A 27,204-nucleotide genomic window follows, 5' to 3' on the forward strand; every position below is an offset into this window, starting at 1 on the left:
CCTGTGAGTTCTGCTGCCATTGGGGAAGGATCTTTGTCCCCTTCCCACTCTGTGGCACCATAAACTGCTCACTGAATAGGAGCATGCGGAAGAACTCCCCAGGGAGAATTTTATGGGGGTTTTCATTCTGGGTTTTTGGTGGGAGTGGAACATCTGGCCCATTGTAGTTATGACAAAACTATCATTCAAAAATCACAATAAAATGGAGAAATAGTCATTTCTATGCTTAGACTGAGGGATTATTAAAGATTTTCTTGTTCATTAATTTTGTTTTCATTTAAACGTATATCATCATGCAAAAATAAATTACATTTCTTGGAGACATTTGCTCCTTATTGATATGTAATAACTGAGTAGTGAAACTGAGTAAATGCAAATATTAGGATGCAATAATAATAATTATAAAAACATTGCTATGTAATGGATCAGTGGCTGTGGCTTATTGGCTTGAATACTGCCTGGTGTTAGAGACTGGGAGCGGGGAGTTACTGTTAAACAGTATGATGGGGTCACAATGCTGTCAACTTCATACCTGTAATTTTTTCACTTTGAATTCAGTTCATTCTGGCAGTGAATGTTTACACCTCCTCATAACATAACAAAATAAATAGTCCCTATTGCGCCAACTACATCTGTCTGAATAAATTGCTTGTCCCTTTTCCTTTTTGGATAGAGCTTCAGTCCAGTGAAGCAGTAAAATAGGTGCTTAACTTTAAGCATGTGAGTAAATGCTTCATTGGGGCCTCGATGAGGTTAACACTGAGCTGCCTGTTGGTGTGTTCTGACCTTTATCTCTACAAAGTTGGATACCATATAATTTTACAGTTCCGTTTAGGTGACTATAGGTTAACATATTTTTAAAGCTGTAAGAACGTGAAAGGTACTTTCTCTTCATAAACGTGTATTAATCCCCTCTAACATTACTGGAAATGATATGCACATTCACTGTGTGTAGATAGTGCGATATATGTATCAAAACCTCATTTTATACATACATAGCGAAGCTCACTGAACATCTGAAGACCAATTTCTGTATTTGGATTTTCATCTCTCTGGGATTCAAAAATAGACCTTATGTTCAGAAGGCAAATGAGTTTTTAGAAACTGTATGACTTAGCACAGCTTGGCTAACGAGAGCCTTAATTTCTGCTGCATGAATAATAGATGCAGTGCTGTGAATTTGTTTCACTTACTATGTCATATGTAAAACTAGAAATAACAAAGTATCGTGCTAAAAACGCTAAGTATTTTTCTAGGAGGGGGAATTTTAGGGGCAATTTTATCTCAAGATATGTTTTATTTTTTGCAAAAAGAAAAGGAGTACTTGTGGCACCTTAGAGACTAACCAATTTATTTGAGCATGAGCTTTCGTGAGCTACAGCTCACTTCATCGGATGTATACCGTGGAAACTGCAGTAGACATTATATACACACAGAGACCATGAAACAATACCCCCTCCCACCCCACTGTCCTGCTGGTAATAGCTTATCTAAAGTGATCATCAAGTTGGGCCATTTCCAGCACAAATCCAGGTTTTCTCACCCTCCCCCCTCCCCCCCCCAACTCACTCTCCTGCTGGTAATATCCCATCCAAAGTGACCATTCTCTTCACAATGTGTATGATAATCAAGGTGGGTCATTTCCAGCACATATCCAGGTTCTCTCACTCCCTCACCCCCCTCCAAAAAAACCACACACACAAACGCACTCTCCTGCTGGTAATAGCTTATCAAAAGTGACCATTCTCCCTACAATGTGCATGATAATCAAGGTGGGCCATTTCCAGCACAAATCCAGGTTTTCTCATCCCCCCACCCCCATACAAACTCACTCTCCTTGTGCTGGAAATGGCCCAACTTGATGATCACTTTAGATAAGCTATTACCAGCAGGACAGTGGGGTGGGAGGGGGTATTGTTTCGTGGTCTCTGTGTGTATATAATGTCTACTGCAGTTTCCACGGTATGCATCCGATGAAGTGAGCTGTAGCTCACGAAAGCTCATGCTCAAATAAATTGGTTAGTCTCTAAGGTGCCACAAGTACTCCTTTTCTTTTTGCAAAGACCGACTAACACGGCTGTTACTCTGAAACCTGTTCTATTTTTTATCATGTATAATATTTCTTATTTAGGGCCAGGATGCCGGCCCGGCTGTGGGTAATGTGAAAGAGGGCTTCAGGGTTTTTTTGTTATCAACCACGCTTTTAGAATCACCTAATGGAGCCATGAAGAAAGTTTGTTAAAAGAATTAAGATAATCAGGCTTTTCAGCTAATAATTAGCCTGTGTCTCTGGGCTAGTCATTGGAAGTAATCTATTTAGAAAAGTAGTTTCTTTATCAGCTCTTCTGCATATGTGCTTTATACACTGCATCTTTTGATTGTTAAATTGCTTGTCCTAGGTGTATTTAATATTCCTTTGCTTTAAGTTTGTTTAACCTGATACTGTTGCCTTCACTCTGATCGGCTCAATAGTTGAGCAATCCAAGGGCAGTCAACACTGTAGCTTGACTAACTAGAGCTGGTGATATTTGTGTGGCGAACAGTAAATTCACTGAAAACTGCATTTTTTTTTCCATGTCACTGAAACTATTTGCTAATTTGAGTTGAATTTATTAAATAGTTTCAGGTGAAAAAAATTGGGGATTTTTTAAAAATCTAAACTGCGTGTTTTGACAATTTTGAAATGTTTTGACTTTTCATTTCAAAATGGCATTTTGTTTCTAAGTTTAGATTTTTTATTTAAAGTAAAAAAAAAAAAACCCACCTGAAAATGATCTAAAATAAAACAAAAAAACTGACATTTATATATGGTTGAACAAAATGTTTTCTTTGACCCAAAACAATTTTGTACCCCTTCTCGTGAGGAAAAAACAAAAAAATTGATTTGAACCTAAAATTGAATTTTTAATTTTTCACTTTGGCCCCCAAACTGAAAAATCAGTTATTCGCTCTGTTCTATTCCTAACTCATTTTATTTTTAGAAAATATATATTCAAAAGCAGATGCCCTGCTAATTCTTCTGCATGTTTTGGGTGGTGAGTTGTGTGGGGATTTTTTTGTGCAAAACTGCAATCCCTGCTGGTGTAAAATAATTGCAACTGAATCAACTTCATTCATTGTTACTGTTGATATATGTATTAGGGTTTTGCTTACTTCCTACTCTAACAGTATAATAAGGCTTGTAGTTTTGTTTATGCTTTTCTAGGGCACACAAAGGCTTTTGGATATTGAGTACCAACAATTTAAACATTTATTAGTATTATTGGCCTGTATCCCTCTTGGAGCACATCAGGCAGGATCTCTCAAGTTCAGCAGTTTTGGCCCTGGTCAGTAATCTCGATGGGAGACACCCTAGGAAAGGCCAGCGTTCTTCATGCACTTGTGCTGTGATTTTAGTAGGCGGTACTTTTAATCATTTCTGAGACAGTGCCACACTATGGCTTTAGGGGGGGCAGCATTCCATGGACGGAGGCAGCTTTAGAGGGGAAGTAGTGTTATCCATTTTTACGAGCTGTGGTCATTAAAGATTTTTTTTCTCTCTTTTTGAGAGAACAGGGTTAGCCATGACATCCCAACCACATTACAGTTTGGGTAATTACATTCTGCCTACTTAAACTCCCTCTGCAAATTCAGCTGGATCTAATATTTTTGTGCTAAAGTGGTACACAGTGTTACTTTATACTGTCCAAGGTGAATCACAAAATTTATATTAAAATCTGTTCCTAACTCTACATGCAGAATCCTTCTTCTAACCAAGCTGTGGGAGAGAATTCTTCACAGACATGAGTTTTAACTAAATTGAAGAAAATTAAGGCAAAACTTTCTGGTGCTGAACGCCTCCCAGAGCATGTTTGTTTGTTTTTTTTTTTTGGGGGGGGTGTTAATTTAAAAGGGATTTTTTTGAACTTCTGTACCTCAAAGTGGATCTTCTTTTTGAGACTTGACCCCTTTACTAACCAGTTTGCTGTATTTGCTATATGAAAATGTTCATATTTAAGCTCCAAGAAGCCAAGGTGTTTAAGAGAAGAATGAACTGTGGCATTGTACTTTATTTCCTAAGGTGCAGGCATTCAGTTTTTTGGTTCTGTTTTTTTAAATCTGAATCCTTGCTATGTCACACTGAGAGAAATATTGTGATGAAAACAATTTAATCACTTGTTTTCATGCCTTCCTTATTATTGCTCAGAGCCAAGACTATTAAGAACACAGTTTCTGTGAATCTAGAGCTGACCGCAGAAGAATGGAAGAAAAAGTATGAGAAGGAAAAAGACAAAAACAAGAGTTTGAAGAATGTTATCCAGCATCTGGAGATGGAACTGAATAGGTGGAGAAATGGTAAGAAACAGTGAAACAAAATATGTATTTATTTTTAATTCTAGATGTTTAAATCTTTCTTTGAATTGCAAAACAGTCATACAAGTTTTCAACACACAAATACAAAATTTCCAAATGATGATGAACTATACTGAACTGGTAAAAGACACTTCCATGATAAATGATTATTCAGTCTACTAGGTTCATATATATAATACAGAACCAGAAAAAATGGAACATTGGGATACCAAGGTGGCCTAGTGAGTTAGTTCACTAGTCTCACCTCATGAAGACTGGGTTTGAGTTGCCATAACTAAAAATTAGTTGCATCACCATTAGACCACAAACTATTGACCTGCTGTATTATTTGCCATAACTAGCAGGTTTTTTTGCTCAGAGAAATACAAGCACTGGAATAGGAAATAATAAATCAGGATTGAATTGGAGTGACAGTTGTATAAGGAAATTTGCACAGCATCTGTCTGCATTGTACTAGTCTCAGAACAGTACTAAACATTCACTTTCATGAGTACCTAATTTCACCATAGTGTCTTTGGAAGAACTTTAAAGCCTTTGAGTTTGGGGATGGATGTGCATAGAAGCTTAATTCATGTATTGCTGCATCTTCTGCCTTTTTTTAACTGATGTTGCTTACCACTTTGAATCACTGTGCTAAAGCAGAATAATTCCTTTCAAGATTACCATTCTGCAAAGTTGGCCATTTTAATGGCTCCTTAGAATCTTTAGATCACTTTTTGCCCTTGGGGGGTATGTCTACACTGCAATTAAAACCCATGGCTGGCCTGGACTAGTGGACTAAGGGGCTGCTTAATTGCATTGTAGATATTCTGACTCAGACTGGAGTCGAGGTGAGAGGGTCACAGAGCTCAGGCTGCAGCTCGAGCCCATATTTCTATATCTCAGTTAAACAGCCCCCACAAGCTCAAGCTGGCTGGCCTGTGCCAGCCATGGGTGTCTAACTGCAGTGTAGACATATCCTTTGTGACTGCAGGTGCCTTCATTGCCCTTATGGGGAACAGCAGCCATAGGTGCCTCTGTGCTTATCTCAGTATCAGAGGTGGTCACAATCTCTTCTAAGGGTTTGAGAGAGGACAGAGATGATATTCTTAAAAAGCTAGCTTGTCACTTTCCCAAGCCGATCCAGTTCAGGGTAGATAAAACAGAGGAGGTATTTACTTGAAGTTATAATAGACCAGAGGTGCCAAACCCTTCCATGATAAGGGCCATATTTTACAGAGAGAGTCTCATGAACAATCTGCTTCCTCCTCTTCATGAGTATGTGATCTGCTTCCCTCTCATTTATGATTGCATAGTGTCTGTGGCAACTATAACATTGCTTATGCAGAAAAGTAGTATTACGGAAGTATATGTTTTTAGGTTTCAGAGTAACAGCCGTGTTAGTCTGTATTCGCAAAAAGAAAAGGAGTACTTGTGGCACCTTAGAGACTAACCAATTTATTTGAGCATAAGCTTTCGTGAGCTACAGCTCGCTTCATCGGATGCATATTGTGGAAAGTGTAGAAGATCTTTTATACACACAAAGCATGAAAAAATACCTCCCCCCACCCCACTCTCCTGCTGGCAATAGCTTATCTAAAGTGACCACTCTCCTTACAATGTGTATGATAATCAAGGTGGGCCATTTCCAGCACAAATCCAGGGTTTAACAAGAACGTCTGAGGGGGGGGGTTAGGAAAAAACAAGGGGAAATAGGTTACCTTGCATAATGACTTAGCCACTCCCAGTCTCTATTCAAGTGTGTGTTGTAAATGGCTTGTTTAGTTTTAGTAAAGTCCAGCCACGAGGAAGTTTGTGTGGAAGGTTGTTTTTTTATGAGAGTATCCATTTTTGAGAGCTCATTCTTAATCTTTCCCTGTTTGCTGTAGAGGATGTTGATCAGGTGATTCCGCAGTTTCTTTGAGAGCGTGTGGCACAAGCTGTCAGAATAGTCTGTGTGGTATGTAGATTGTAATGGATTTTTTACCTTCAGTCCTTTTGGTACGATGTCCATCTGTTTGCATTTGGAAAGGAAGATGATGTCTGTCTGTATCTGTACAAGTTTTTTCATGCAGTTGATAGATTTCCATTCCATACGGCTAAATGCAGTGCCCACGAACATGATACAGTTCTGTGGTGACCTAGAATCCTATTTTCGACGTCTCCGACTCAAGGAATATTTCCAACATACCTCTGAACAACATACTAATCCACAGAGACCTCCCTACCAACACTACAGAAAGAAGGATTCTAGGTGGACTCCTCCTGAAGGTCGAAACAGCAGACTGTGATATATGCCAGCAATGCCCCTCTGCCATATACATTGGTCAAACTGGACAGTCTCTACGTAAAAGAATAAATGGACACAAATCAGATGTCAAGAATTATAACATTCATAAACCAATCGGAGAACACTTCAATCTCTCTGGTCATGCGATTACAGACATGAAAGTTGCAATTCTTCAACAAAAAACCTTCAAATCCAGACTCCAGCGAGAAACTGTTGAATTGGAATTCATTTGCAAATTGGATACAATTAACTTAGGCTTGAATAGAGACTGGGAGTGGCTAAGTCATTATGCAAGGTAACCTATTTCCCCTTGTTTTTTCCTAACCCCCCCTCAGACGTTCTTGCTAAACCCTGGATTTGTGCTGGAAATGGCCCAACTTGATTATCATACACATTGTAAGGAGAGTGATCACTTTAGATAAGCTATTAGCAGCAGGAGAGTGGGGTGGAGGGAGGTATTTTTTCATGCTTTGTGTGTATAAAAGATCTTCTACACTTTCCACAGCATGCATCCGATGAAGTGAGCTGTAGCTCACGAAAGCTTATGCTCAAATAAATTGGTTAGTCTCTGAGGTGCCACAAGTACTCCTTTTCTTTTTATATATTTTTAGTGTCTCTTAATGCTGTTTAGCAGTTGAAAAAATTAGGAGGAGGAGTCCATGAACCACAATTTTAGGAGCCTATATAAGCAATACTAATTATTGCAGGTTGGATTTTTTTTTTAAAGTTTCAGGTCTCTATTGCGCACTTTAGGAACATATGTAATACAGAACTAAATCTTAAAACATAAAAAAACAAAACAACCCCTAGCCTAAATAATCAATATTGCTTTAAGTTATCATACTTAACAAACATCTAATTAATGGCACCTTCCACCTCATAGCAACGGAACTGCTGACCATCAGGCTGTAACTACTTGCAGCCAAACCTAGTAATGCCTGCCATTGTCTGGTTCATCCTAGTCTAGCCTCCACCAGTTTAGCTCATTTCCCGGAATGGTAGAAATCCCCTGACTCTTTAACACTCAGATGAAATGTTCATGCTCCTGGAAATCCATAGAGGCAAGGAAGATCCTAGTGTTCAACAAAGCTTAAAAAAAATCCTACATACAGATACATGTAATATTGGAATTGGACATGTTGGTAATCCCTCTCATGCTCACGCTTGTCTGTAATAACTTTTTAGGACAAGATCATTTTCTGCATTTGGAGTTGATAAAAACACCCAGATGGGGCAAAATATTGGTATTGATTTTTTGTGTGTGTGTGTGAAGCAAGATCTGAAAAGTCTTTTGTTTAATTTTAACCTTAAAATTTGGTATGTGCCAATGGCTTTTCTCAAAAGAAATGAAGGAATTTGTGATTAAATGATTTTGTCTTTGTTAACCACTAAATTGAATTAATTTACTACAAGTGAACACAATTTCAGGTAATTTTTCTAGAGCATAAATGGTCATATGATAGCTGCAATTATACAGTAGCTTGTCTATGAATGGAAAATTATATTTTTAATTTATTTGTTACTACAGTGTTCAATTAAGTTCATCTGGAGTAACTGGGCTGTTGTAGTCATGAAATCATAGAGCATTTACTTGGTAAATAACTGTGGAAATTTATAAACAGAAAATGTAATGTTAAGATTTTTTTTCCTGTAAGAGATCTTCTTTAATGTGGTTTTCACTGTGGTTTGTTACAAAATAATTAAACTACCATAATAACAATACATACAACTATTATAAGGCATCTAGCTCCAAAGTCTGTTTTCAATTAAACCAGTGTAAATCTGAAGTAACTGCACTGAAGTTAGTGATTTGCTTTAGACTTACACTGGTACAGCTGAAAGCAGACATTGGCCTCTGGAATGGCTATCACTAATTGCACAGAGCTCTGTTCTCTTCCAGTGCACCAACAGCTTCTGGAAGTAAAAAGCTGCACATCAAACTTTTGAGCTAGACCAATTATTTCAGCTGGCAAGACTGCAAGCAGTTTACAATATGTTTCATAAGTAATAAAATTCACATAGGGTCATGGGAAGGCACAGAAGAGGAGATACAAACATTTATAAAGGATCTTATTAATTTCTCACCTTTATTTTAATTTTTAATCACTATTTTCCAGCATGGAATTCTACTTTATGATGCATCTAATATAGCTGGATATCTCCTTGGTGTGAGCTTGTCATTAGAATAAGCAATCTGTTAGAACTGCATTACAGACTGTCAGTCTGATCACCCGCCTGCCCTCCTGTGGCTTTCAGATGGAATTTCTGTGGAGATCAGTAAATGTGCTGTTCTGAGTAGCACAAAGAGTGGAATTGCTATTCCATTCTCTGTGTAGGGTTCGGTTCATGTAGGGGGAGAGAAGGTAATTTGGTTGGTAGTTTTTGTATTTGAAATTTCAGCATGTAAATGCCAATTTATAGGATTTTATCTACTCCAGCATTCTGACAAATAGTGACATTTTGACAAATAGTTAACTGTGACTATCTTTACTTAATACTTGACTGCAGTTTTTTTCTTCTTAAAAATAAACTGTAATTATGGGGAAGACCACTTGAATGGGGTCATTACAAAATTTTTTTTTTACTTCAGCCAAATCCTGTGTGTTTATGCAGCTAGTAATCGAAAGGTTAATTTGTATGCTACATACAAAAAACGCTGATAGTCTGAAGTAAATGCACACCAGTGATTTGGCATGGACAGATATGAAAATCTTTGAATTTGTGGTCAGAAGATAGGTCAATTACACTCATTTTGAACATCATATGTAAAATCTTATATGGGAAGAGGCAACTGCTTTTGATTTTGATGAAAGCAGGAGAAATCAAACCTTTCTGTTTATATAAATGCTCTCTTTCCCCAGGTGTTGTTTGTGGTTGTATTCCTTATTACAGTCAACTGACTGCAATGATAGCTTTCTTGGGCCATCTCTAGAGACTCAGGCCACTTCCGTGCAGGGAATATTTCTCCATTAGTGCAGTGAAATTGCCATGGAGACAGTTTGCCTGGTGTTGGGTCTTGTGTAGTGCTGGGAATTTATAATCTCCTAATATGCTTGTATGTTTGATTCTATGTTTGTTAAATGTAACTTTCCAAATCTCCTTTCCATCCTAGAGGGACAGTAGCATTTTAGAAAAGGGAACACAGATGCATGGCTGTACGCAGAGTAACCAGTTCTTACAGAAAACTGTCTCCTTTTATTTTTTTTCTTAATGTATGCACTTTCTCACCCCCAATTCTGTCTCACTGGCCTGGCCTAGAAGCAGATTAACTGCATTCAGAAATATATTATTGGCTGTCTGTCTGACCTTCTGAATAGCATTGTTTGGTGGAAGGCTCCATAAAAGGTGACTTTCTCTCCAAATGAAGCTGTAGTCGAAACAAAGATGTGTGCACAAATCCCACTGAAGTCAGTCAGCGCCAATTAAGTGTGCACATACCCAAGGACAGAATTTGACTTGTGTATTCTAGTAAGAAGGATAATGTCATATAGTTTTAAGACCCAAATTTCGGTGGTGGTGGTTTTTCCACACAAAGCAATATGAATGGAAAAGTTTGACTTTTTAAAAACCAAAAAAAGAAAATTAAAATGTTTGAACTTTTTTTTGTAGAGGTTACTTACACATCTTGGGAACCCAAATGTGACAGCACTGTTCTAGTTCCCAAGGGCCAAAAAGTATCTGCTTTCATTGTTTAATATGAGCGAAATGCAAAAGCTAAATCAATAGCAAAAATGGTGAAAAATAAATTATATTTAACATTTTCAGTATTAATCATATAAAGTGATATCAGCAATGTAGACAAGGAATATTTTTAATGTTGGATTTCTATGGTGCTTGATTTTCATGTTATATGTTTAATAATTTTGTTATTTTTTTAAAGCTTGAAAATTTTATTTTCTCACTAACTTTGATTACAGCTGGGAAATATTGATCATTGCACTCCCAAGCCCTGTTCTTTCTCCCAGGGCTGAATTACCATGTCTCCTTTTGTTTTGTTCCATTTGCGTTATTTACTTGTTTACCTAGCAGCGTTATGGATAGTGTCTGCACAGTTGACAGGAGTGACTGCTAGTTATTTCATCTATGGAACAACAATATCGTAGGCTCTCACTTAAACTGTAGCTATTCTCTCGATTTAAAAAAATCTTCATGCAGAATAGTGGAATTTAACCTTCCCAAACCCCATACAATACACACAGTATTTACCAACTACAGGAGTGTTTCCACCAGATTATAATGAACATCAATTCAATTTTTGGAATTAACTACTTGCCTGTTCCTTTTCAATGAATTGCAAGAGACTAGTAATTGGAATGCACATATGTTTTTGTAAAGAAAATATTGTTCAGAGAAAATTCTTCTGAAGAAAAAAGTTTAAGAACATCATATCTAGTTTTATTCTGCCACTGCATACCAATCTAAATCATTCCACTTTAGATGCCCAGAGTTACAATTGCATGTTGCTTTTTGCTGTTTCAGTCTCTGTGACTGTATTGGAACTTTGCTGTTTTCATGCAACTGTTTTGATCTTTGTATTCCTATAGCAATACGTAGGGGTGGGAAGGAGAGGACAGCAGGAAAATGGGGAAAATAGATACTTAAGCCTAATATGCTTTAAAATGAGTCTGATTTTTTTTGTCTCTTACTTACATCATTCCTCCTCCTAATTACCAGTGTGGGGTGTGGCCATACCATCCCTGAATCTGACTTAATACCTGTTTTTATGATCTCTTCCGTCTAGCTCCTTTGACTTGTGCTAGAGACCAGTCTGACAGCTGAGTTCCTGGCCTCTTGTTTTCAGAACTGCCTCTATTTCCCATGGGTTCTAATAACATGCTTCCTGCAACTGTTTCCTCTCTGCCACTGCAGGAGAAGCAGTGCCTGAGGATGAGCAGATCAGTGCTAAGGAGCAGAAAAATTTGGAGCCCTGTGACAACACACCCATCATTGACAACATTGCACCTGTTGTTGCCAGCATCTCAACTGAGGAGAAGCAGAAATACGATGAAGAGATTACCAGTCTCTACAGACAGCTGGACGACAAGGTCTGGAAATTGTTTCTTTGAGTCTATTCTAAGTACATAAACTGTTTCCAACAGTCAATGGGTACATGTACCCAGCTGTTTCATTATCAGTGCTGTATCCTTCCCAAACTTCAAGCTGTTGTCCCTTCTATTTACTATTTAGAATAGGCCTACACTCCATCTTCACAGCTTGGGAGGGACGTGCACGGCTGCCTACCCTCACAGTGGTGAGAGGCACCTTTGAGGCTGCCCCTCTCCACAGGTGAGGGGGCTGTTGGCTTACTTCAGTTTTTTATATAGTTTTAAGAAACATTTTCTCTGCTATATACTTTTGTTTAAACTAGTCTCTGTGTGTGTTCTTGGCTTGTAGCCATAGCCTAATTGCCTTCAGTTTTCTTCCTCAAAGTTGCTCATTTTCAGTCTAACCATAGTATGGAACTGTTTGAACTGCTTTAGGGATTTCTCTGTGTTGTGTATAGGAACTTTTATGTTCTTACCGCTGTTACTCTTGAGTGTCTCTGTTTACGGTAAATACTGGTCCTATGGATTATTTTTTCCCCTTATGCAGTCCCACTGTGACTATAACTGCACAGAATAGTAAACAGACTTTGACTTTTCTATTATTGGTTAATCATCCTAAAAACAGTAAGCTCATCTGATATCTACAGCTTGATATTTAATACTCACTAGCTGATATGAAAATAGAACAGGGGAGAGAGCCTTCCAGCCCTGTTTGATTTTTTTTTTTTTTTTTTTTTTTAAACATCTAGTGAATTTTGGCACCAGAGTCATATAATTGAAACTCACTAAACCTCTACCAATCCTCCATTTTACATAATTACTCAGTGTGGAGGTCACAGATTTTCTATATTTTCATTTTGAGCCCCATGAATTTTCTTTCTGGGTGGGTAGGAAGCAATCCAGGATTCGAAGTCCCACCACCAGATCTCCTGTATCCATCTATTTTACTCCACAGTTTCTTCATGTATGTCTCTATACAGCTCTCATTGAAGTCTATGGAAAGATTGACATTAATTTGTAAGGGCCTGTCCCCCTTCCTCCTGAATCCCTCACCTTTTCCAGGAGATCCAGAACCCACATCAGTTATCTACCACCTCATCTCAACATTATTTAGGAGCAGGCAGGGGTGGGAGGGGAAGAGAGCATGAGATACAAATGTTAAATTAAAATTTAATAAGTAAAATCTGAGACCATCCTTTAGGTCTTCTAATGCATCTTGTCTATCTATGTCAGTCTCCTAGAATGCAAGTACCTTGAGACAGGAGTCTTTTATTTGTCTTGTTCAGGTCCAATACATTATCAGTACTTCTCAAATATATGATAGAGGAATTTATTGGGCACCTATCATTCTGAATAGGTGGGCTTGGGTGACAAAATCTCCCGAACAGAAATATTTTCTTTTAACTATAACATATATGTTAGGAGTGCCAAAAGATAAGAACATTTTGGCAAAAACTGATGATTGCTTAAAAATATTCCTGAATCAAAACTTCATTTTAACTCATGTATTTTTTCATCAGGGTTGTTCAACACAAATGGAAAATCATGCCTAAAAAGCTGCATTGGCTCTCTGTCTGCTGATAGCTAAAATCTGTTGGACTCAGGAGAGCACAGGGACTGCACTTGTCTCTGCGTCCTGAATGCAGTGGGAGAGAGTGTTAGGGCTACTTGAACATGTGCTTTCCATTGTGCTCTTGTCCTTGGACAAGAACCATGCACAGTCTGACCCCAGAAATATCAAGCAGTGTTTTAATCCTTGATTTGATTTTCAAAATACCATCTGAGCTGCTTGGTGAAATTGCAGATATTCGACATAGCTTATCAAGAGGTAAAAATTCTAGTCATAAAGTACTTACTCTCCCCCGTCTCCTCTAAAGCCACACAGGCTATATTATTATTCAGAGGACTAACTGTAGATTGTTGTAGTCACTTGCACTTTTTTTGAGATTTATTTCTCCAGGAAATATAGGAATGCACAATTCAATCCATTATTACACGATTGTAGGGAATATGAAGGGTGGTGATTTTCCCTAATATAAAAACAAGACTTTCCCATTTATAACTCTCAAGAACCCACATTTTATGTTTACAGGAAATCTGAAAGACCATTTTAAGTGTTGGGAGTGAAGTGTCCTATATACTATACTTGATAGCTAGCCTTGCCATCAGAAATCAATCTATTGTTTAGGATGGCTGCCAGTAAAATTCAGAATTCTGATGGACTCCGATGGGGCACAAAAGCAGCCACTTCGATGCTGAGTTGCTTTACAGATAGACATCCCTTTTCACAAGAATGGATGAGAGCGACTTTGTCAGCTGCCAGGATTGACCTGTCTATCTGAATCCATGCTTTTAGAGAATATATTCAGTGGAGTCTGACACCTCTCTTCTACTTCTGCATTCAACAACAATTTCTAGCCCTGAGGATATTGCCTTAACTAAAAACCTGAAATGTCAATAGAATTGCAGTATCCACACAAAGGTGGATAATGTTTCCTTCAAGGTCTTTGATATGGAAGGAAAGAAATAAATGTAACAAAGTGTACCCATGTTTTATGATGTATTTTTTTTAATGAAGTTCAGGACTGGTCCTAGTTCTTGTTTAATAAACCTATCTCTAATCCATTTCCATTCAGAATAGAGTGGCAGACATTTTTATAAAATAATATCTATATTATCACAGCTAAATTAAACTTTTGAACATCAAACATTTACAGTGAAACTGCTGACTGATCTTTCCCTATAAAAGCACCTCCATTTTGGAGTCACCAGGATTGTCAAGATTTTGGAACTCTTTCAGTGTAAGGAGGGAGAGACGAGATATAAATGTGTGTTTGGAAAAGCCCTTAATTGGAGTCTACAACCATAGCACTGAATATCTTGTTGTGTTATGTAATTACAAATTGACTAACACTGGTTTGTTTGCTTGATGCAGTTACTGCCATTCCAGTGTCGTAGTCATGATCTGAGGCAAGCCTGCTTAGCTGCATGTTATGATTTTTATTGAGACATCTAATCACTTTTGTATTTTTTAACCATGTAGCTGTTCTTTATAATTCTTTTTCTTCTGCCCATCCATATTTATACTGATTTTATTTCCATCTTGGGGCATTACTGTTGTACAGGTCCCGCAAAAGAAAAGAAAAGGGTTCAAATCCAAATTACAGAAATAAATCTTTTTATTAAATTGCAGGATGATGAAATCAACCAGCAGAGCCAGTTGGCTGAGAAACTAAAACAACAAATGTTGGATCAAGATGAGGTAAAAAAAAAAAAAAAATCCAAATAACCTTTGTTAGAAAAATTTTGTTTCACAGGGAGCTTTTGTTTTTTAATATTACCGTATTAGCTATGCTGCTAAATGTTATAACTGTCTAAAAATCTATTGGATGAGAGTTGCCTTATATGACAGATGGAAGGGTTTAAACTTTGGGTTTGTTAGTTTGGTCATCTTGAGAATTTGAAGTCTAAATGGGCACACATTCGAGTACACCATATTGCTGGGCCATAATATAGAGCAGAGGTGGGCAAACTACGTCCCGTGGGATGGAGCCAGCCTGTGAGCTGTTTTAAGCCAGCCTGCGAGCTGTACCATGTGGCTCGGCCCTGCTCCAGCTGGGGTGCTGGGTCAGGGGCTGCACCATGCGGCTCGGCCCCACTCCGGTGCTCTGGCTAGGGCACTGGGTCGGGGGCTGCACCATGGCCCCGCTCCGGCTCCTACATGCTCCAATGGCCCCATCCAGCACTCCAATGGGAACTGCAGGAGCAGTGCCTGTGGATGGGGCAGCGTGCAGAGCTGCCTGGCTGCGCCTCCATGTAGGAGCCGGAGAAGGGGCATGGCGCTTCTTCCAGGAGCCGCTTGAGGTAAGCGCCGCTCAGAGTCTGCACCCCTGAGCCGCTCCCCACACCCAACGCCCTGCCCCAGCCTTAATCCCCTTCCCGCCCTTCAAACCACTCGGTCCCAGCCCAGAGAACCCTCCTACACCCCAAAGTCCTCTTCCCCAGCCCAGAGCCCGCACCCCCTTCCACACCCCAACCCCAGTTTTGTGAGCATTCATGGCCCACCCGACAATTTCTATTCCCCAGTGTGGCCCTCGGGCCAAAAAGTTTGCCCACTCCTGATATACAGGATGGTACCTCTGTGGGTTTGAAAGTGAGAAATGCTGGTAAAACATTTTTCACTGTGTTTGTCTTGTAAAATGCAAGCCAAGGTGGACGTTAGCCAATTACCTGAGTTCCTTGGGAATGCTGACACTTTAAAAATTATTACTACTGGTGAATTAGTAGTGCCCAGGATTGGGCATTACTGATTGGTAGGTTGCATAGTTTAGTGGAGTGTCTTTGGAAAATGGAATCAGTTTTTCTTGAGTTTTCATCCTGGCACTGCCACTGATGTGCTCTGAGGCCTTAAGTGGATCAGTTAATATCTCTTTATATCAGTGTCTGTGTCTGGAAAAGGAATATGCATGTGTTTAAATGAGGATGATCCTTACCTACCTCACAGAGATGGTAAGAGGATACAGTAGTAATTGTGTGAACATGACGTAAAGTACGGTACAAATGCTAAATCACTATTACTGAGCTTCTCAAATGTAGTTGTGGGTTTTTTTTGGAATATTGGAGGAGGTGAAATGTTTTTATAGTGCGTTAAATTCTCTATTTTTTGCTGTCCTTTCTTTTGCCGTTTGACCAACTTTTTTTTTATATTTTAAGCTTTTCTTGGGTCAAGTTCTGCTGTTAAAGCAGTCGAAATACAGAGTAACTCTAACACACCAGTGCAGCAAGTGAACTGAGATCCGTTAAACACAGAAAAATTCGCCCCTTCACCTACCTCTTTTTTCTTTTTTGAGAGTTCTTCGTGCTTATTCTCCTATTTCTCACATCAGTGTCCAGACATGATACTGATTTGATTGCCCCTCTATGTTCTCTCTTTTCTTTCCCTTTTTCCTCCTGTAACGGCCCATGCTCCGCCTAGATTCTGACCCTTGTCCCAGGTCTCCATGTTTTTGACTTACCTGTGGGCTTTTGTCTTCTGCCCCATCAAATGTAGTTTAGAACTCTCCTCACTAGGTTAGCTATAGTAAAAAAAAAGAATGATCAGAAACACAGATGAGCACAGTATGTTGGGGAAGAGTCAACACAGCTTTTGTAAAGGGAAATCACATCTCACCAATCATTAGAATTCTTTGAGGGGGTCAATAAATGTATGGACAAGGGTGATCCAGTGGTTTTAGTGTACTTGGACTTTCAGAAAGCCTTTGACAAGGTCCCTCACTAAAGGCTCTTAAGGAAACTAGGTAGCCATAGGATAGGAGAGAAGGTCCTCTCATGGATCAGTAATTGGCTAAAAGATAGGAAACGAAGAGTAGGAATAAATGATCAGTTTTCAGAAGGGAGAGAGGTCCCGAAGGATCTGTACTGGGACCAGTGCTTTTCAACATAGGGTGACCAGACAGCAAGTGTGAAAAATCGGGGCAGGGGGTGGGGGGTAATAGGCTTCTATATGAGAAAAAGCCTCAAATATTGGGACTGTCCCTATAAAATCGGGACATCTGGTCACTCTCTATTTCAACATAGTACATAAGAAAATAAGAATGGCCATAGTGGGTCCAACCAATGGTCCATCTAGCCCAGTATCCTGTCTTCCCACAATGGCCAGTGTGACGAGCTTCAGGAAAAGAATAGGTAATCATCAAATGTTCTGGAAAAAGGGGTACATAGTGTGATGGCAAAGCTTGCAGATGATAGAAAATTACTCAAAACAGTTAATCCGAAAGCTGACTGTGAAGAATTACAAAGGGATCTCACAAAACTGGGTGACTGGGTAACAAAATGGCAAATGAAATTCTGCACATTGGAAAATCTCAACTATACATACAAAATAATGGGGTCTAAATTAGCTGTTACCACTCTCAAGGAAGAGATCTTGGAGACATTGTACGGCGTTCTCTGAAAACATCCGCTCAATCTGTAGCGGCAATCCGAAAAGCTAACCATGTTAGAAACCATTAGGAAAGGAGTAGCTGATTAGATAGAAAATATCATCATGCCTCTATGTGAAGCCATGGTAGGCTTGAATACTGCATGTGGCTCTGGTCTCCCCATCTGAAAAATGATGTATTACAATTGGAAAAGGTTCAGATAGGGGCAACAAAAATGATTAGGGATATGGAACAGCTTCCATACAAGGAGAAATTAGGAAGACCGGGACTGTTCAGCTTTGAACAGCTGTCAACCTGTTGAACTCATTGCCAGGGGATGTTGTATGTTCAAAAAAGAATAAGATAAGTTTATGGAGGATAGCTCCATCAATGGCTATTAGCCAAGATGGTCAGGGATGCAACCCCATGCTCTGCCAGAAGCTGGGACTGGATGACAGGGGATGATCGCTTGATAAATTTCCCTGTTCTGTTCGTTCACTCTGAAGTATCTGGCACTGACCACTGTCAGAAGACAGGAAAGTGGGATAGGTGGAATCATAGAATCATAGAATATAAGGGTTGGAAGGGACCCCAGAAGGTCATCTAGTCCAACCCCCTGCTCGAAGCAGGACCAAATCCCAGTTAAATCATCCCAGCCAGGGCTTTGTCAAGCCTGACCTTAAAAACCTCTAAGGAAGGAGATTCTACCACCTCCCTAGGTAACGCATTCCAGTGTTTCACCACCCTCTTAGTGAAAAAGTTTTTCCTAATATCCAATCTAAACCTCCCCCACTGCAACTTGAAACCATTACTCCTCGTTCTGTCATCTGCTACCATTGAGAACAGTCTAGAGCCATCCTCTTTGGAACCCCCTTTCAGGTAGTTGAAAGCAGCTATCAAATCCCCCCTCATTCTTCTCTTCTGCAGGCTAAACAATCCCAGCTCCCTCAGCCTCTCCTCATAACTCATGTGTTCCAGACCCCTAATCATTTTTGTTGCCCTTCGCTGGACTCTCTCCAATTTATCCACATCCTTCTTGAAGTGTGGGGCCCAAAACTGGACACAGTACTCCAGATGAGGCCTCACCAATGTCGAATAGAGGGGAACGATCACGTCCCTCGATCTGCTCGCTATGCCCCTACTTATACATCCCAAAATGCCATTGGCCTTCTTGGCAACAAGGGCACACTGCTGACTCATATCCAGCTTCTCGTCCACTGTCACCCCTAGGTCCTTTTCCGCAGAACTGCTGCCTAGCCATTCGGTCCCTAGTCTGTAGCTGTGCATTGGGTTCTTCCGTCCTAAGTGCAGGACCCTGAACTTATCCTTATTGAACCTCATCAGATTTCTTTTGGCCCAATCCTCCAATTTGTCTAGGTCCTTCTGTATCCTATCCCTCCCCTCCAGCGTATCTACCACTCCTCCCACTTTAGTATCATCCGCAAATTTGCTGAGAGTGCAATCCACACCATCCTCCAGATCATTTATGAAGATATTGAACAAAACCGGCCCCAGGACCGACCCTTGGGGCACTCCACTTGATACCGGCTGCCAACTAGACATGGAACCATTGATAACTACCCGTTGAGCCCGACAATCTAGCCAGCTTTCTACCCACCTTATAGTGCATTCTTCCAGCCCATACTTCCTTAACTTGCTGACAAGAATACTGTGGGAGACCGTGTCAAAAGCTTTGCTAAAGTCAAGAAACAATACATCCACTGCTTTCCCTTCATCCACAGAACCAGTAATCTCATCGTAAAAGGCAATTAGATTAGTCAGGCATGACCTTCCCTTGGTGAATCCATGCTGGCTGTTCCTGATCACTTTCCTCTCATGCAAGTGCTTCAGGATTGATTCTTTGAGGACCTGCTCCATGATTTTTCCAGGGACTGAGGTGAGGCTGACTGGCCTGTAGTTCCCAGGATCCTCCTTCTTCCCTTTTTTAAAGATTGGCACTACATTAGCCTTTTTCCAGTCATCTGGGACTTCCCCCGTTCGCCACGAGTTTTCAAAGATAATGGCCAATGGCTCTGCAATCACAGCCGCCAATTCCTTCAGCACTCTCGGATGCAACTCGTCCGGCCCCATGGACTTGTGCACGTCCAGCTTTTCTAAATAGTCCCTAACCACCTCTATCTCCACAGAGGGCTGGCCATCTCTTCCCCATTTTGCGATGCCCAGCGCAGCAGTCTGGGAGCTGACCTTGTTAGTGAAAACAGAGGCAAAAAAAGCATTGAGTACATTAGCTTTTTCCACATCCTCTGTCACTAGGTTGCCTCCCTCATTCAGTAAGGGGCCCACACTTTCCTTGGCTTTCTTCTTGTTGCCAACATACCTGAAGAAACCCTTCTTGTTACTCTTGACATCTCTGGCTAGCTGCAGCTCCAGGTGCGATTTGGACCATTAGTCTGACCTGGTATGGCTATTCTTATGTTCTTATGAGTGTCTTGATTAGTGTTGCATTTCACATACTGCCAGCAATAATACTTCAAATTACATTCTACAACTTGCTGGTGTGTATTCTTAACTTTATAGGGTTTTAAACCATCTACTTCTGTTTCATAAAAGAATGTAGTCCTTTGTGGATCTAATGTCTGTAAGTCTAATTTAGAGTCCAAATCTCACTCATTTTCTCTAGTTTCCCATTTGTATAGTTTCTGTACTCCTGAGTTCTGGCATCTTTTCTTACCTTTATTTCTTGGGCTATTTGCATCACTCTCCTTTTGGATGTTTAATTACTTGGGAGTCTCCTGTATTCTAGCTCATCTCCTGCCTCGGTCTGGATCCTTACTCAATATTAGTTTGTTTTCAGTGGCCTCTTTCTCTTTCCTTTTTTGCATTCATTCCTGCGTCACCAACTTTATTATCAAAATCCTAAGGCTAGTGTTATACCACTGGCTTAGAAGCTTTATTGGAAGTTGTGGGGGATGGCAGTCTGTCACCTCTGGAAGCCAGTGCAATATTTTTGCTAATTTCCTCTTTTAGAGAATGAAACTGAGGTTTTTGGGGATTTGACTTCATATCTGTAAACTTCACCAGCTTCTCACAGCTCTCATTGAAATGATCCACCTGCAGTCTACTACTGCTTGTGATTAGTTCATTGATATATGATGCAATGTGGCTGTTCTCCCTAATTAGCCAGAGCACTTATTTCTGGCTGATTAAACTAGTAGATTCAATGCTATTATAAACCATGTTACAGATAGGACACATGCTGTTATAATACCCTTAGAATTCCTTTGCCATGGGTTAACTATTTCTTTCTCCGGTGAAAGTACATACACTTGGGCTACCTACTGCCATACGGTATTCTCAGGTGCAATTTTGAATCTTTGCAGGAAGGCCGTGCTTAAACTTTACTAGAACATGAGGGATAGAACTCCATGTACTAAATTAAGATTAATTGCTTGGTAAATTGTTCTGGTCTGCTTTCTTTGTATGTATGTGTGCATAAATTGACCTTTCACAGTGTTCCAACCATCCTAAGATTTCAGTCACTCTTCCTTTGGATGGATGTCCAATAACTTGTTCACTCCTCTATATTCTGATTCTTTCTCTTTGGCCTCTGTAGTAAATACGCTGCTTCTAATAGCCCCCACAGTGAAGCTTACATCTCAAAGTTGCGAAACATGGGGAACAGAACTCCAGAAACACAGATCTTTACCCCTTAAGACAGAGAACTCTTCCTTGCACCTACCTGTCAGTATTATTAAGGCTTATCTCTTCTTTGTGAACCAGTAGGTAAAGAATGAGATAACTAAGCTCCTGAAGTCTTGATTTTCCCCCCTTTCCCTGCAATCAAGTAAAGGGCAGTGTTGTCACTTACACATTAGGTAGTATATTGCACCAAAAGATTTTGGTGTTGTGAAACCGCAGTGGTAAGCACATCAAAATACCTGAAATAAATTGTAAGGAGTAGTCTGTCAGTTTAGTGGAGAAATAGTTTTAAGGTGTTTGGTTATTATTGTTAAATCATCTCCTATCCCTAGGTCCTGATAAATTAACTTACACTTCACTTTGAGGATACAGTATTACCAGCTGGGTGCATTTCCCTAATGATGAATCATCTCTTCCACACTTTTGGTGCAGGGGCATGTGTCCTGAAACTGACCTGCTTGCTTTCTATTTTCCAGCTTTCCTCTTAGTATCTCTTCACCTTCTCTTTCTATATATTCAACATCTAGAAATGTCTATCTCAGTTCTGGTTTTGTATCTAGAGCTGAACTTCCTCAAGGCTTGGGGGCAAAGAGATAGTGGACAGTGGTAGTTCAGGCTGATAACCATATACTTACCTAACTTTTTATCACTCCTATGAAGTATGGCAGTAGAAAGAAGAGCCTACCACACCATCTTTCAGAGCTCCATTTTTTTCTTCGTTGTTTTAACCCTCCACTCCCATGGCATGTTCATTATCCTTCTGGCTAAGCTGGACAGGATTTAATTCTTCAGCACCCATCAGGACTACTAATTTGGCACTAAGGGCTGTGAGTAGTTTAGGAGAACTACATCTACAGCACTTCAAGCTCCAGCCAACCCATCAAGTGAGACCCTTAAAAACAAAAGCATCTACTGAATAAATGTCCAGGATATTGCCATTAGGATGACCCCGATCAATAACCCCTTCTTTTAATTGATGCATGAAATTTGTAGTCTTGGTGCTGCATTTTGCCTTTATTTTTTTTAAACAATGATTTTTCAACTTGTGACTTTCCAAAGTGTATTATTAGCAATAAATATTGGGAGATACTTTTCAGTTTTCTCTTTTATTTTGACACTGTTCTCCTAGAGGTAACTTTACTTGAGAGGTTTTCCAGTTCAGAGTGTGTGCAATCTGAATTTTGAAGAATTTTCCATGGTTTAATTTTTTATTAAGATTGAATAGGATATGAGAGTAGAATATGAAATTGACCTCTGCACACTCTTCGCCATCCTATAAACTTACCTATGTCCCTTCTTATTTGAGAATGAAATGGATTAGATGGGTATAACAGGAAGGTTGGAGACAGCCATCAGTCTGTGCTAAACCTGTGTTCTTTTTATTAATCAACAGTTTGCGTGTAAAATTGCTTATTTTAAGTTGATCTCTGAAAATAGGAGCAATTTTTTAAAAGAAGTCTGTCTACAGTTTCTTTTAACTCAACTTAAAATGATTATCACAGTTTTTCCTGTTAAAATATTCCCTATAACAAAATGCCACAAGACACTCCAAACTACTTTAGGCAGCTTATTATGTGGTTCACTTCAAAGTTGTGACACTGTGGCTTGAAGTCTTTTTCATTTTGGTTCTTAGCTTGGACAGCATTGAATTCAGAGTGGAAAAAGCATTTGAAGCTATGAAACTGCTCAAAATAAGTATTTCTGTGTGAATCTTGTGGCATAATAGCATTTGATTAAGCTTTCTTTTCTATGGGGTCCAGAGGTTTTTTTGCTTAGTTTCTTCAAAGATATATTTGCACATTACACCTGCTGCTGATATTGTTTCTGGTAGAGTCAAAATCTCTTGTTTCTGGTAGCGTGTCAAGATCTCCTGTAGTCAATGTTGTAACTCTTTTGAGCTAGTTCTTGGGGGAACAGTGACCTACTTGGGATCTTTGCCATCTATTTCCAGCTCTTGGCTTCCACTAGAAGAGATTATGAGAAGATCCAAGAGGAACTGACTCGTCTTCAGATTGAAAATGAAGCTGCAAAAGATGAGGTGAAAGAGGTTCTTCAGGCCCTGGAGGAATTAGCAGTCAATTATGACCAGAAATCACAAGAAGTGGAGGACAAGACCCGAGCCAATGAACAGCTGGCTGATGAACTGTCACAGAAAACAGTAGGAGCATTGCTGGTTATTTCTCTATCTGATGTCTGTTTTTCACATGCAGTTTATCTTTGTCAAAAAGACTGACTTTTAGGAAGATGTAAAAGTTTTTGGGGCATCCCAGATATCCACTAGTCTGCACCAATTTATAAATCTTTTATTAATATTCTATTCAAGTGTATTACTAGCTGCTGTTGCTAAAAACTGAAGTTGAGAAGCCATTAGAAGGCCAACATTTTCCAAGAGTTACCTCTTGTATCGCCCATCTTGAAGAATAAAATTGTGGTAGACTCTGATACTATTATGTGGTAATTGTTGGCAGATACTTGCATACAACACTTAAAATATAATGGTAATTTGTAGGAGCAAAGCACGATAGTAATGTTCTTTCTAATGACTAGACTTTCTTCTCAGCATCTGTTAGCTATCTCCTTTCTTTGTTCTTCCAATATTCCGGTATGTAGATCAACTTTGTCACTACAATGTCTCAGCCTCACTCACTAAGGGTATATCTAAGCTTCAGGCTGGCAGTGTAAATTCCAGCACAAGGAAACATACCCACGCTAGCTCTGATTGAGGGACCTGTGCTCTATGAATATAGTCAGTGTTGGGAGTGGTGGGATGGGCTAGCTGCCCAAGTGCAATCCTATCCCAGATGCTAAGCATGTACTTAGGGCAGCTAACCCCTCCTACCACTCACCTTGCTGCAGCTACGCTCTCTTTTTACGGTTCTAGCTTGATTGGAGCTAACATGGGTATGTTGCTTCAAGCTGAAATTTACCCAGTTAGAAGTGTAGGTCTACCCTAAAACTGCCAAGTTGGTGAAAATCTCCCTCCTTCACCCCTCTCCCTTCAAGGAGGTTGGAATAATCTGCATCTTGACAAGCCCCACCAGGATGTAACATAAATGTTTCTTTTTCCTGACTTCTCTGGCTGCAGTAGAGAAAACACAGGCATTGGGGATGATGTAAGAGTGCCAATATTTACAAGAACATTTTGTATTCATTCATTTCTTATTCTCTTCTCCCATGACACACACCTTAGCTTCTTGGATGTGATCAAACCACATCACCCACTATTTCCTAGTCTACAAGATCTTCAAATCTAGATTTGGTTTAAATACCCAAAGGGTTAGGCAGGATAGACTCTGGAGCACATGTGAGTCATGTGTATTTGAGTCATTGTCAGGTTCTGATTTCCATTATTTTGTAACTGATACCAACAATATTGATTTCATGTTGGTAATGCTTTTAACATTATATTAGCAATTTTCATTTTACTATGCTATTTGCTAAAAGGCATACTGGCTGTCTGCTGAGGGCCCTGGTGATGAGGACAGGCAGTTAGATAGAAGGCATTACTGTACAAACACTAGAAAGATGTAGATGTTGGTGTGTTTAATATGTAACTTGGATGTCAGACTCTAAGTGAATTCTGCAAAAGGAGGAATAAAATAAATAATCCTGTAGCCTGAAAGCCACAATTGAACAGCCTGTACCCATGGAATGGCACTGAAACAAGGGAAAATAAAAAGTGAGGTCACAATTATACCTCTATCAAAGGGGAGACATAAAAACAACCATTTAAAGACAACCTTTTAAATGCTGAAATAGGAAAACTGACTCCTGTGGGTTTGTTCTGCTCAGAGTATGAACTGTCGGGTTTCTGAACTATAGTTGCTGCCCTGTATAAAGGGTAAATCACTGGGCAGGTTTGTAATTTCATCTCTTAAATCTTTTCCAGACGGCTTTGACAGCCACCCAACGAGAGCTGGGTCAGTTGCAAGAACTCAGCAATCATCAGAAAAAGAGAGCTACAGAGATCTTGAACTTACTGCTTAAAGATCTGGGAGAGATTGGAGGAATCATTGGTACCAATGATGTTAAAACAGTAAGCCAGATCTTGTATTGCTTTTTTCAAAAGAATATGAAGATGTAGTTCTGAGGATGGGTGGTTTTGGGTATTTACAACCTTTGGGTACTCCAACCTTTCACCTCTGTAGTCTGATATTTAAATCCTCCTTGGATCACAAATTAAAATAATTTTGTTTTGGTCTTAGTGGATGTTTTTCTAGGTAATAAAACCACCATGCAGTTTATGCAATCTGTTGTGATGGGCGCGCTCTGTTCTTGAGAAGTCAGAGATTTGTATTAGCACCTGTTCAGCAGATCAGGCCGGAGTCCTGTGAGGAGAAACATTTGTGGCTCACCATTTAAACACTGGCTGAGTTTAGAAATTTCACAAATTTTCAGGGAAATCAAAGTATTGGTGACAAACTCAAATCTGTCAATTTCCAGCATTGGTGAATTTTTCTGATTACCCAATATATGTCAGCCTTGCTGTAGCATATGCCTGACTATAGCCAATGTAGGAGAGGAAACTTATTAATGGTTTCTTCTTCTGTGAAATAACAAAGTGGAAAATAAACTAATGCTATTGACACAGTAGAACTTTGGGTGTGGAAATGATTCTGGAGATACCTGAAATCTTCAGCCACTCAGTGCTTTGAAATTTGCATGCTGACTGGCTCCTCTGAATACAGACAGCTGGCCACGTTCTTCAAGGTTCTCACTTCTCCCACTGTAGATAAAGGAAATTCCAACCATTGGAAATAGTATTTTAATGGCCATTGGCTAAACCTGTGCATCCGTTTAAACAAACTATTCACTGTAGGTCCTGTACACATTCTCTTTACGCTGTTGGCCATGTCACTTTTTTCTTTAGAAACTAAATGTTCTGTCTAGTTGCTAGACCCTTCTGGCAAGTTTGCATGAGACAGATCTATTTCTAAGCAGCGTTTCATGTTGTCTTTTTAGTGTACTAACTTTCTCCTCTTTGCTTCACTTGGAATATTGGAGCTGGCATCTTACTTTTTAAACTCTTTCCCCGTACTTCAAGGATAAAAAACAGTATGTGCCTCTGGATACCCTGGCCATGATATACTGTACCCCTTGGACTTGATCCTGAGAGTTGTTGTGCACCTGCTTCTCTCTCACTGAGGTCAATGGGATTTGCAAGTGCTCAATTCCTCTCTGATTACAAAGGACATGATCCTTATTTATCTGGCAATGTGTTTCTTATGAAACATTCTGCATCATTATTTCCTGGAGTATGAACTGTTCATTTAAGAGGTGCTAGAAGGCATGTTTGGGTATGGGAAGGAGAGAAAATCCATGCTTGCTGAGGAATTCCGAGCTCAATGAACGGTGAGAAAATTGGGCACCTGGAATTCTGAAGTGACTAGTAGCTCATGAAAGCTTATGCTCAAATAAATTTATTAGTCTCTAAGGTTCCACAAGTCCTCCTTTTCTTTTTGTGGAATTCTGCTGTTATCATTGGATTCCACAGGTTCTGAATGTTCCTCAGTGTATTAGTTGATATTAAAATATCTGATAATTCTGGAAATCTAGCTGTTGCAATCTCAAAATAAGCAATATTTAAATAAACTGTCATGCCATTTCAATTTTCAGTTGATCCAAATAGCCAGTAAATCTAGGGCTGATATAAGACTACAGGGAGCTCTGTCCAAATTAATGTAATCTGATCTGGAAGTTCTTTTTAACCATTTTTTTTCCAGTAGCACAAGAGTGAATCTTGCATAAGATGTTACAGCAACCCCTGGTGGACATGTAATTGTATATGAAATTATATTAAAGGGTACAGTACTTGAAAATAGATGCTTACCATTTAGTGGAGGCTTTGTACTAATTAAGAATCCAGGGCTTTACAGGGCAGTTTTCAGTGTAAACAAGTAACAATTGAGGGTGCTTTATAATGTCGCTTTAAAAAGGGAGGTTCATGGCCAGTCCA

General features: G+C 39.5%; 1 protein-coding gene across 3 annotated transcripts in view; it reads left to right on the forward strand.

Annotated features, from left to right (window-relative positions):
• The window catches only part of KIF5C (kinesin family member 5C), a 148,401-nt gene that overhangs the window by 67,401 nt on the left and 53,796 nt on the right, over positions 1-27,204 (forward strand). For all 3 annotated transcript variants that reach the window (XM_048869161.2, XM_048869160.2, XM_048869162.2), the window contains exons 11-15: positions 4,187-4,335; positions 11,492-11,667; positions 14,861-14,929; positions 23,200-23,406; positions 25,138-25,284. In XM_048869161.2, coding sequence (XP_048725118.1) covers positions 4,187-4,335; positions 11,492-11,667; positions 14,861-14,929; positions 23,200-23,406; positions 25,138-25,284 — 748 coding nt within the window. The remainder of the gene's footprint in view (positions 1-4,186; positions 4,336-11,491; positions 11,668-14,860; positions 14,930-23,199; positions 23,407-25,137; positions 25,285-27,204) is intronic.

Source organism: Caretta caretta, chromosome 11 (assembly GCF_965140235.1).
Source record: "Caretta caretta isolate rCarCar2 chromosome 11, rCarCar1.hap1, whole genome shotgun sequence".
In the NCBI taxonomy this organism is placed as follows: Eukaryota; Metazoa; Chordata; order Testudines; family Cheloniidae; genus Caretta; species Caretta caretta.